Source organism: Ursus americanus, chromosome 14 (assembly GCF_024610735.1).
Source record: "Ursus americanus isolate L20-20 chromosome 14, mUrsAme1.1.p, whole genome shotgun sequence".
Taxonomy (NCBI): Eukaryota; Metazoa; Chordata; class Mammalia; order Carnivora; family Ursidae; genus Ursus; species Ursus americanus.
The window spans coordinates 63,234,151-63,246,433 of NC_142140.1; the positions used below are offsets into that span (position 1 = coordinate 63,234,151).

The 12,283-nt window shown below is 51.6% G+C and overlaps 1 protein-coding gene across 1 annotated transcript; it reads left to right on the forward strand.

Moving 5' to 3' along the window:
• The first annotated feature begins 8,462 nt into the window (after nt 1–8,462).
• Nucleotides 8,463–11,890, forward strand: ODF4 (outer dense fiber of sperm tails 4). The gene is made up of 4 exons (XM_087867745.1): nt 8,463–8,913; nt 10,946–11,119; nt 11,400–11,534; nt 11,721–11,890. Exons 1-4 carry the CDS (start codon nt 8,463–8,465, stop codon nt 11,888–11,890), a joined length of 930 nt encoding a protein of 309 aa, XP_087723871.1.
• The last annotated feature ends 393 nt before the right edge of the window (nt 11,891–12,283 follow it).

Here is a 12,283-nt window from a genome sequence, read left to right on the forward strand (position 1 = left end):
TCCGGGGACATAAAGACACATAAAATGCACCCACAGGTGCCCACACGGACAGAAAAGGCAGGGCGGGAAGGGCACTGTTGTGTTTCTGTTTCCTTAGAGGCCTCTTTCCGTTTGGGGGTGACAGGGTGGGTCTGTGCAGTCCTGGAGGGGTCTGCCCTCTGCAGGCCTGCGGGAGCGGGCAGGGGGCAAGCATCATGGCTGTAGGGGAAAGGGGTGGCGGCAGGAATGAGGACCACCGTGCAGGTGCACGCGGAGAGAGTGGATGGGGGAAGGAGTGGGGCCGGGGTAGGGAACACAGAGGAGGCGGAAGAGCCGGGAGGTGCTAGAGGTGGTGCCCGTGGCGGGGTGGGTCACGTGTCTCATCCCGCATTCTCTCCCTCCCTCTCTCACACACCAGCGGCTGTCCGTCCGCCAGCCTCTCCATCTTTGTGCAGCTACTCCACCTTCCTGCCCCTCCTTGGAGGTGTGGGAGGAGGGTCCAGGGGAGAAGACGCCTCTCAGGGCTGCCCTGTCTGCCCTTCCAGGCATGGCGGTGGGGGTAGCAGGTACAAGTGTCCCATTACCCCATTCCTTCACGTTCTGTCATGCTGGGGGCATGGAAGAAACAAATATTGTCACAGGCGTAGCAAAGACGCAGGTGGGGACAGAGTGGGGAAGCTGGGCGCCTGCTGGGAGTCTCTCTCTGGGAGTCAGGAAGCCCTGTCTCCACCCGCAGCCCTGCCCCTCGTATTTGTGGCCTCCATGTTTGGGGGTGGACGATCATGGAGATAGGACAGGGCACTGAGGGTCTTCGCACTGGCCCTTCTATGGCCTCTGGGTCAACACCGTCGTGGGGGGTGCGGGGCGGGGTTTGTAGTTATGACCACAAGCAACAGGTGGATGAGAGGAGCTGTCCCCCCTTCTCCTAGCACCTGCACCTGCTCGCTAGCTGTCTCCCCTTTCCTAGCCCCGCTGAGCCCTCCCACCTCCCTGAGATCCTTTCCAGAGCCCTTCGGCCTGGCTCTCTGTCCATCTCTGTCCATCTCCCTTCCCTCCTTCCTCGCAGGGCTCGCCCCTCTCTTCAGGTACGGGGGTATGTGATGGTGATGGTTCCTGCTATCAGGGTTGGCCAGTTCACCAGGCAGTCACCCCATCCGGTGCAGGAGGACGTGGCCTCCGACCGCTCTCCGGCGAACCCCTCGACCTCGCTCCCCAGCACGCCCAATCCAAACTGCAGACTCCCCACCCAGCGGCCCCAGAGCGCCTCTGGCCAAGCCTGGGGAGCACAGAGGGGCGGAACTCCCCCATCCACTGCACCCCGAAGGCCCGCACCCTCGGGGCGTGGCCGGGCCCCTCTGGGCTCGGAGCTCGGGGATTGGCCCCGCCCCCGGTCCTGGCCCCGCCCCTCCGCGCCCGGCTCCCTCCCGCTCTCCGCGCGGACCCACACCTGCAGCGCTAGGAGGGCTTCCCGCCTCGAGTCCTGTTGCGTCCAGCGGCCGGGCTCCGGCTACGGGTTCGCAGTGCCCGCCTTCCGCGCGAGGCAGGGTCTGGGGGGTGGCCGGCCCCCGCCCCCGCCGAGGAGCCCCTGAGGGGTTGAGGCGCAGGCTGCGGGCACCTGCGAGGCACCTGCTCCCCGGGCTCCCCGCCCCGCTCGCGCCCCTGCCCTGTCTCCATCTCCCGCGTGGTTCTGGGCCCTGGTAGAAGCTCGACCTGTCAGCTCCTCCTTCATCACCATCGAGCCCTTGGGCATGGCTCTCTGCCCCGCTCTTCCTTCTGCGAAGATCTGACATAAATCTTGATGGGAATTACACCACCGGACCTCCGGAGAACACAGAAGTCATTTTTTTGCCTTTTGTAAAATATCATTTTTTTCTCTCCTTTTTAAAGCTATATTATATATATATACATATGTATGTATAATAAAGCTATTATACATAAATATAATATATATGTAAATATATATTATATAAAAATAAATCTATAAAATATAAATTGCAGTTTTCATTTTTATTTATTTATTTAAATTTTAATTCCATTTTAGTTAACATACGCTGTTAGATTAGTTTCGGGTGTACAATGTAGTGATTCAACAATTCTATACATTATTAGGGTATATTTTTAAGGTACAATTTACATACAGAGAAATTCACCCTTTTCAGTGTCAAGTTCAGAGATTTTTGACAAACGTATATAGTCGTGTAACCACCACCACAATTGAGAAACGAAGGACTTCCATCACCCCCCTAAATTTCCCTGTGCCGCTTTGTGGTGAGCCCCTTCCTCAGTTCCAGCCTCCAGCAGCCCCTGATCTGTTTTCTGTCCCCTGTGGTTTTGCCTGTTTTATAACGTCATGTAAATGGAACCATACAGTAGGGAGCCTTTCAAATCCGAAGGCTGTCGTTTAACCAGCTGAACCACCCAAGAGCCCCTCCTTGCGGTTTTAATCTCTGATTCTCTAAGAACTAATGATTCTGAGTATCTTTTCAAATGTTTATTGGCCATTTGTTTATCTTCTTTGGTGACGTTTCTGTTCAAAACTCTCAGCTTTTGAAAAAACTGGGTGGTGTATTTTCTCATGACCGGGTTTTGAGAGTTCTTTATATAATCTGGGTATACGCCCTTTATCAGATATGTGATTTGAAAATATTTTCTCCCATTCAGTGGTTTGCCTTTTCATTCTGGTAACTGTACATTTCTTTAAAATGATTTTTTATTATATTATGTTAGTCACCGTACAGTACATCCCCGGTTTCCGATGTAAGGCTCGATGATTCATTAGTTGTGTATAACACCCAGTGCACCATGCAATACGTGCCCTCCTTACTACCCATCACCAGCCTATCCCATTCCCCCACCCCCCCTCCCCTCTGAGGCCCTCAGTTTGTTTCTCAGAGTCCATAGTCTCTCATGCTTCATTCCCCCTTCTGATTACCCCCCTTTCTTTATCCCTTTCTTCCCCTACCGATCTTCCTAGTTCTTATGTTCCATAGATGAGAGAAATCATATGATAATTGTCTTTCTCTGCTTGACTTATTTCACTTAGCATTATCTCCTCCAGTGCCGTCCATGTTGTAGCAAATGTTGAGAACTTGTTCTTTCTGATAGCTGAGTAATATTCCATTGTATATATGGACCACAACTTCTTAATCCAGTCATCTGTTGAAGGGCATCTCGGTTCCTTCCACGATTTAGCTATTGTGGACAATGCTGCTATGAACATTGGGGTGCATATGGCCCTTCTCTTCACTACGTCTGTATCTTTGGGGTAAACACCCAGTAGTGCAATGGCTGGGTCATAGGGTAGCTCAATTTTTAGCTTTTTAAGGGACCTCCACACTGTTTTCCAGAGTGGCTGTACCAACTTGCATTCCCACCAACAATGTACGAGGGATCCCCTTTCTCCACATCCTCTCCAGCAATTGCTGTTTCCTGCCTTGTCAATTTTTGCCATTCTAACTGACGTAAGCGGTAACTGTACATTTTTGTTCAAAGAGCAGAAAATCTTAATTTTGCGGTCACTTCTTGCTCTGTTTGATGCAGCAATGTTTCTCTTTCTATTTCTGTTCGTTTGGCATATACAAGGCAATGGAGTTCCCCACAGAGGCAGAAGCAAGCAGGTGGGACACCGTTGTTTCCCCATGTGTCCAAAGTCTGCAGGTCAAGGGACATCTTGGGGAGGGCGGCCCAGCAACCCAGACTTTCTCAGTATGTGATCAGCAGACAAGGAGCACGGGCACCTGCTAGAAGCTTGTTAGAAGTGTGGCATCTGCATTGTAGTGGGATGCCCGGGTCCTTAGTACACACTAGAGTTTGAGGAATAACCAGCAATGACTTTCACAGACGCAAAAGGGAAGCCTTCTTGCAGCTCAAGGACTCGGCCTTGACATATTCTAGCAATGCCAGGGGCCTGGGAGCTCACTGAATAGGAGATGTGCCCTGGTGCGTGTGTCTCTGGGTGAGCCCGCCCGGGGTAGGGCTGTTTCTGGGTGTTGTGTAGGCAGCAAAGCAAGTCCCTGGGGACCGTCGAGGAGTGACAAGTAAGCCTGTGTGTGTCTGAGTCCACATTCTCCGGGTCAGCCCAGCCCATGGTCGCTGAGAGGCTATTGTCCTGTAAGGGATGTCCAGGTGCCCACGCCGTCAGGTGGGACAGTGGGCGCTTTCCTCCCAGCCTTGCACTCCATTCTGGCTTCCACTCTGTCCATGTGCCAGCAAGTTATCATTATTTTTATTTATTTATTTATTTTTAATTAATTCCTATGCCCGGGGCACCTGGGAGGCTCAGTCGGTGAAGCGTCTGCCTTCGGCTCAGGTCATGATCCCGGGGTCCTGGGATGAGCCTCGTGTGGGACTCCCTGCTCAGCAGGGCTCCTGGTTCTCCCTCTGCCTCTGCTTCTGACTCTGTCTCTCTCTTGAATAAATGAATAAAATCTTTTAAAAAAATAAGTAATCTCTACATCCAATGTGGGGCTCGAACTCATGACCCTGAGATCAAGACTTGAGAGTTCCACCAACTGAGCCAGCCAGGTGCGCCCACATTGTCATTATTTTTTGACTGCTTGGCTTCTTTTCTTTTGGGGAGCTGTCCCTCTCCAAGTCCGTGTGGCTCTGGTGGGCTGTCGGTCAGGGTATCCACCTTCCCACCTCAAGGTGGACAGGAGACCCCGTTGAGGCCAGGTAGACTCTGAGATTCGGAATCCCGATCAGGAATAGACAAGGACAGAGGGGGTTAGTGGGCTACGCTGTGGGGAAGCAGTGAGCAGAGAAGCCAGCTCTTGCTGAGGGTTCCCCCAGGCTCCCCCTGGCTCCTGTTAGCCTGGACGGGACATTCGGCTTCCTGTCTGAGTCCGCTTTCACTCACTATTGCCCCAAGACGTTCCTTTTTGTCCAACTTAGTCCGTCTGGGTCGGTGCTTGCAACCAGAGAACTCCCACTGATAACACAGTCACGTCCTTGGCCGGGACCGCTGCTGACCTTGGCACCCTTGCGCCTCTAACCTTGTGGTTAAAAGGCAGCCCCCCCTGAAGAGACGCTGGGGCGGTTGTCTTGAGGGGAGTTTCACCTTTAGGAGATATCCGAACAAAGCGCCTCTTCCTCCCAGTCAATGGAGCCCCCTCGGAGGGGCAGAGGGCAGACCGGACCTCAGTTCTCGCTCACCAACCCCCTCCCCAAGCTGTGTGCTCTTGTGCAGTGCACATGCTGTTCGGCCTTCTGTGGAGACCCTGTTGTCAGCCCCCCCCTTCCCTTCCGCTCTCTCCTCCTTCCACCTGCCAGTTTACCTCTTCTAAGCATTTACTGGGACGGTATCGAGGCTGATAACGACTATGTTTACTTTTGTAGCCATAGTTAAGTCTTCCGTGTTTTGTCCATCTGTTGATTCTAAAAGTCGAAACTCAATTAACAGTGTTTACCTTATATATTGTGACTACATAAATAGCTTTCGTTGCAGACCCAGTAAGCACTAAGATTGCATTCCCTTTCTTAGACTATTTTTAATTACCTTTTGAAAAACTGTATCTGATACATTCACGGGATCATATGAATTATATGTCAGTTATGAGTGATTGTTATATAATGGATACCTGTGCACCTAGCCTAACTCAGGAACCAACGACCTGTTACCAATAACATGCACGTGCCAGGGCAATCCTCCCGGTCCCATCCCCCGCCTCCCCCGGGCAATAAAATAAGCACTATTCTATATTTTGTGTTTATCATTCCACTGATTTTTATTTCTAGTGTTGTTTAAATTTTAATTTATGGGGCGCCTGGGTGGCACAGTGGTTAATCGTCTGCCTTCGGCTCAGGGCGTGATCCCGGTGTGACGGGATCGAGCCCCACATCAGGCTCTTCCGCTATGAGCCTGCTTCTTCCTCTCCCACTCCCCCTGCTTGTGTTCCCTCTCTCACTGGCTGTCTCTCTCTGTCGAATAAATAAATAAAATCTTTAAAAAAATAAATTTTAATTTATTTTAAGGAATATCTACACCCAACATGGGGCTCGAACTCACAACCCCAAGATCAAGACTTGCATGCTTCTCCGACTGAACCAGCCCGGCACCCCATGCTGATTTTTAAAACTTACCGTGACATCATAGTAGGGATGTGCACTTAAACAATGTTTTGTTTAGTTGTGCTTGTTTACGAGCTCTACAAAAACGGTATCATGTTTCTAGCGTAGTCTTCTGGGAATTACCGTTTTTCGGGAAACATTGTATTTCCAAGCTTCTCCCGTGTTGTGCTGTGTTACCGTTAGAACTGCTTGTTAGGATGAGAAACTTGGAAATTCCAGGGAAACGAAAACGGGCCCCAGGAAGGAAACAAAACCCTGATGATCACCAGCTCTGCTCAGCCTCCTGACCAGGATGCCCCTGACCATGGCCTTGGGTCGTAAGGATGGCACTTGTCCCGGGCAGGGCCAGACCATGTGCGGACTTGGGACTGAGAGGTCCCCACTCTGGCAGCTGAAGGAGAAAGACGGACAGCTTGAGGCGTGAGGGTCCCGTGTTTCACCGTGTGGACCAGGCGAGAAGAGGAGGTTGGTCTGGGGAGGCGGAGAAGGTCGCTCGGGGAGCAGCAGGACCAGAGCCAGACTGCGTGTGTCTCCAAGATTCCCGTGTCGGCAGGCTAACCCCAAGGTGATGCTTTTAGGAAGTGGGGCTTTGGGGGGGGTTGATGAGGTGATGAGGGGCCTTTGGGAGGCTCTGTCCTCACGAATGGGATCAGTGTCTTATAAAAAAGACCCCACAGAGCTCGCTGGCCCTGCATGAGGGTGACAGCAAGAATCAGAGACCTCCAGGGGGTCCTCACGGGCCACATGGGCACCATGAACTCGGACGTTCAGCCCCTGAAAACGCGAGGACTGCATTTCTGCTGCTCATGAGCTCCCCGTCTGTGGCGTTGATAGCAGCCGGACAGACTAAGAAACTGAGGAAGAGCCCTCACGGGACTGGAATTTTTTACTCCAACTGTTCCTCGGGTCCAGCTGAGCACAGGCCCTCGGGATTCACGACGCACGCCCCCTCTGCTTAGGCTAATTTGGGTTTCCTCTGTCATTTGTGGTCACTAATATGCAGGGATGCCGTCCAAAAACCTTTGTGTTTTGGTTCCTTCTCTGTTTCCTAGTGAGAGAGCACAAAATGGTTCAAATCAGAATGTCACAGGGGCGCCTGGGGGGCTCAAGTCGGTGAAGCGTCTGCCTTTGGCTCAGGTCATGATCTCAGGGTCCTGGGGTCGAGCCCTGCATCAGGCTCCTTGCTCAGCGGGGAGCCTGCTTCTCCCTCCCCTCGCAGCTAGTGCTGTCTCTTGCCATCTCTGTCTCTCTCTCTCAAATAAATAAATAAAATCTTAGAAAAATACCATAATGTAACAATCATCACTCTCACTATCTGGGGATTTACTATGAAGCAATGAGTACTTACTGTTTCTTTTCTCATTCAATATTCAAACCAAGTCTGAGACAAGTCTCATTGTCCCTGTTACAGATCAGTAAACTGAGGCCTACAGAAGTGAGAGGATACATGCGGGTTCCCAAGCCCATACTCCTCTCTCTGCCTGTTGGACCCCAAAGCCCATGTCCTTAACCACATGATCACTGCCTCCACAAAATAAACCAGCTCTGGCGGGATTCAAACTCACATCCCAAACCCGAAAGGCTTTTTCCTCGGGAGAATTCCCAGGGCCTCTCTTCTCCCAGAAGCCGCTATGATCAGCCTGCCCCAGGTGACTCAGATTTATTTTCCTGTAACTTATAAAAGGGAGGTTAGAAAAAAAAAAAAAATCTCAGCTCGTGGGGCGCCTGGCTGGCTCAGTGGGTGGGACGTGCGACTCTTGATCTCGGCTTTGTGGGTTCGAGCCCCACGTTGGGTGTGGAGATTACTCAAAAAAATAAATAAATACAATCCTACAAAGAAGAAAGATCTCAGATTGTGTGACATCCCTCCCCATCCTCTCCTTATCCTATGTCCTTCTCCTTCTGGTGCTGAGGGGAAAAAGAAGGGAAGAAAGTACAGAGAAGAGGGAGGGGAATGGCAACCAGGGGAAGCAGTGAGAAGGTCGGCCACCCCTTCCGAAGACAGTTCCAAAGAACAGCAGAGGGAAGCTGTTTCCCTGAGGACAAGCGTCTTCTCCCTCCCGCTCTGTCTGTCAGCATTTGGGGGTAAGGTCAGGGCAGAGGATATAGGAAGAGAAGGGGACACCTTCAGAAAGTACAGCTCTTAGGGGTGGGGCTGCAACCATGGGCCCCTCCCCCACTTGATGACCCCCACCCCCCACCCCCGCAGGAATATTCCGTGGCAGTTAGGGGTCCTGTCCTACTGAACGGGTCGTTCTTTCCCAGGTCCCAGGCCCTGTGGCGCAAAGTGTTCCGCCTGATGAAAATATTTCCAAGATGAGGGACGACTGAGCCCAGCAAGGAAAGGGGGAGATGGGGCGGAGGGAAGAGGGGGAGACAGGTGGTGCTCAAGATGGGGGCAGGGGACTTTAGGGATGAGTTCCCTGGCTCAGGAGGAGAAAGGGAAGAGCACTGGAAACTTGGAAAGGAAGTGGGGTGCTGAGAAGCAGGATGGGGTGGAGGGGAGTCTGGAACAAGAAGTGGGGGTACAGAACTCATTCTCTGAGCCCAGCAGTAGCAGGCATGAGCTCTGGGATCACAGCTCAGAGCCCCGGAGGATCTCTGTGTTGCCCTTGTGGTGGAGAATGACCCACAGCTCCCGCTGGATAGCCCAGGTGCTGGCCTCGGAGCTCAGCCTGCTTGCCTTCGCCCTGCTGCTGGTCATGGTCTTCTCCAAGAAATGGCTGTGCCTCTCTAGAAGCCGCTTCTACCAGCGCTGGCCCGCCAACGTCAGCACCAGGATCCACACGGCCACTCACGTTATGTCCATGGGGCTCTTGCGGATCTGCAAATCCAGGAGCTGTTCCAACTCAGAAAATTGGAACGGTGAGACCCTCCATGCCCCCATCCCACCCCAGGGCTTCCGTCTGCCTCAGTGGCTCTGGGTCACCCCGTGCCCTTGTCCCCTCCTTCCGGTCATCCCCAGTGATCTGGCCGGTGACAGGGCTTCACCGGCGGAGACCACCAAGGACCGGCCTTGCTCCCCCCATCCATCGTGGACCAGATCGCTTGGCCTGACTCAGATCGTTGCTTTCGCGAAGGCTCAGGGCCTCGGCTGTGGGTGTAGCAATGTTGCAAGGGGCATGGCCTCCCAGTGCCGGTGAATCCCTCGTTCATCACACGACTCCCCCTGTTGTATGGGGAGCAGAGCCCCAGCGAGGTGGGGATTGCCTTCCTCTAGGCTTGCGGACCCCCAGCTTCGAGCTTTGGGAGGAGTCCCCCGCCTCGGCCCCTTTTCTTCCCTTCTGCCTCAGGCCCTGCTTTTCTGGGCCAGCCCTGGGTTTCTGCGTCTGGTTTCCTTGTTCCTTCCTTCCCAGCCTCTCGTGGCCCTTTATTGCCAGTTACCCTATTCATGACCCCATGCTCTCCCCTCGCCTCCCAGCTCCAGGCCTCCTTTCTCAGCTCTTGTGCGAAACCCGAGCTTTCGATCCCCGTGATCCACGTTCCGTGTCTTCCCTCTCGTTAACATTTAAAAAAATAATAATAAAAAGAAAAGTTACACGGCTCTTGGTTTCTCCTGTTGGGAGAGAAATGCGTCTTTCTCACAATAGATTTGGGGAAACAAAAAGCTATCATTATTGCGTGCTTATTCTGTTTGCTCAGTCCCTAAGGAATAGGGATGGTCATCGTTCCTGGACAGATGAGGAAATTGCGACTCAGACAACGTACCTTGCCTGAGGGTCGGTGTTTGACTGCTTTTCACCTACGAACAGAGCAGGTTGAGAATTCTAATTCTGTGTCTGGCTCCAAGACTCAGGAAAGCACCTGCCTCGCTCTAACCGAGCTCCTCAAAGACCAGCCGCCAGCCGCAGTCGGTCGAACACTCAAGTTTTTGCTAGACTTAAAAAAAAAAAAAAAAAAATCGAACAAGTTTTGAATGGTTTTTACACAGTTGTACTCATTCTTTATAAACAACTTTATATCTTTTAAATTATTTAAATTATTCAATTTATATTGTTTAAAAATTTATCTGTGGGGCGCCAGGCTGGCTCAGCCCAAAGAGGGTGCGAGACTCTTGATCTCAGGGTTGTGAGTTCGAGTCCCATGCTGGGTGTAGAGATTAAAAATAACTTACAACTCTCTAAAGAAATTTAGCTTTATGAGATCCAGTAAATGTTTCCATATCATAAGTTAATAGACATATAGATCAACTAAATAGATTGTCATCTTTCACTTGAATTTTATTTTTCTATTCTTGGTAAAATTTATTTTCGATGTCATATTTGCGAAAAAAGGAGAAACAAAATTTGTGAATCAAAGTTTTTTTTTTTTTTCTGTGTTTAGTATTAATTCTTTGGTATTGATTTCCTGAAGTGGCTTTACCGGATGGAAGAGTTCAATATTGGGTGGCTTAGTTGGTGATGCGTCTGACTCTTGATTTCGGCTCAGGACCTGATCTCAGGGTCCTGGAACAGAGCCGTGCATGGCGCCCCACGCTCAGCACAGTCTCCTTGAGATTCTCTCTCTCCCTCTTCCTCTGCTCCTCCCCCTGCAAGTGCGCGCTCTCTCTCTGTCTCTAAAATAAATAGATAAATCTTTTTATAAAATGTGCATCTTTTTTTTTTTAAGATTTTATTTATTTATTTGACAGAGAGAGAGAGAGACAGCCAGCGAGAGAGGGAACACAAGCAGGGGGAGTGGGAGAGGAAGAAGCAGGCTCCCAGCGGAGGAGCCTGATGTGGGGCTCGATCCCAGAACGCCAGGATCACGCCCTGAGCCGAAGGCAGACGCTTAACGACTGAGCCACCCAGGCACCCCAAAAATGTGCATTTCTTTAGTTAACTTTTTCTCATGTCATTCGAGTATATTTTTTTCCTTTGTGAATCCTAAGTTCGTCCTGTTTTCTTGTTTTCTCCAGAGAGTTTTAAGCTGTGGACAAATCACCCAGTCTTCGGGGTGGCCACGATCACTTTCTGTCTGGCGCTGGCACTGGGCTTTATCTTCACCATCTGGTTGCACCTGCCGTACCTACCTGGCCTTCAGAGACTGCCCTTTTTTAGCTGCGTTGGGACCGTCATGAGCTTCTTTCAAGGTACCCCCCGGCTCTGGAAATGGTCCTTCGTTTCTCCCGAACCACATCTTTCTGGGCACTTCTCCCTCTTCCTTTCTTTGGGGGGTGGGGTAAGGGTTTGGTGGGAGGTGGCCAAACAAAATGGGTAGTCCTGGAGAACTGAGCCCCACCGTTTCCTCGTCCCTGCAGAGGGGCGGTGGGAGGGGTCGATTGGGGTTTGTGGCTGTAGCCCAGCAGGTGAGGGAGAATCCCTGTGGGGTCCTCAGGTAAGAATAAGATCTCTCCGCTTCCTGTCTCCTAGTTATCCTTATTTTCTTCACTCTCATGTTGTTCCCTATTAACCTCTGGATCTTTGAGTTGGAGAAGAATTTATCAGTCCCCATCGGCTGGAGCTATTTCATAGGCTGGCTGGTGTTTGCCCTCTATGTCACCTGCGGTGAGTGGCCGGAGGGCCCTGGGAAGGAACGTGGGTGGCTTGGGGCAGAGGAAGTGTGCAGGGAGGGGGGATGGCAATCCCCAGGGACGCGTTCTTAGGGATTTATCTTCCCTTTGGCCTCACTTCGCTGGCCACTTTCTTCCGGTTCTCCAAATTTCCTCTCCCCCATCCCTTCGTGCTTTCCAGCGGCCCTCTGCTACTTCAACCATAAGCACTTCTGGAGGGTGATCATGAACTGTCCCTGTGGAACCGTGTTCAGCCCCAAACAAAACTTGCTGAAGAAGCCAATTGTCCCACACACCTTGGTCGACCAGAGGAAAGACCTGGATCCCGAGCAAAAGAAGGCATCTCCGTAACCTTGTCGGAAATCCCGGTGCCGCGCTCTGCCCACTCGTCCGAATCCCTGTCCTCATCCTTTCTCACAACCGTGGGGGGAGGGTTGGCCTTCATCACCGCAAGGAATTAGAGAGGGAGGCTATCACTTCTCCTTGACCCTGCTCGCTTACAGCTTGGGCGATGTGGAATAAATTGTCTCTTGTTTATCATGTCTGGCCATTGTTGAGACAAGACAACAACTTGAAGGAGGAGAGGAAGGGAGGAAGGACAACTTTGTTTCCCAATTGTTCCTGCCTAGGAGCCTCTCGGCACCCTTTGGTTCCCAGAATTGCCCGATCTCTCCCGCAGCACGCTTGAACACAGGTGAGACAGCTCTCAAGAGCTAAGCCTCGTTCCCCCATCCCAGCAGTTGT

Bases quoted from the DNA above. Each gene is read 5' to 3' on its own strand.
- ODF4 (XM_087867745.1), top strand. From the start codon at position 8,463: ATGAGTTCCCTGGCTCAGGAGGAGAAAGGGAAGAGCACTGGAAACTTG. The intron at 11,120-11,399 runs GTACCCCCCGGC...CCTGTCTCCTAG, and splicing joins CGTCATGAGCTTCTTTCAAG to TTATCCTTATTTTCTTCACT. The intron at 11,535-11,720 runs GTGAGTGGCCGG...CGTGCTTTCCAG, and splicing joins TGCCCTCTATGTCACCTGCG to CGGCCCTCTGCTACTTCAAC.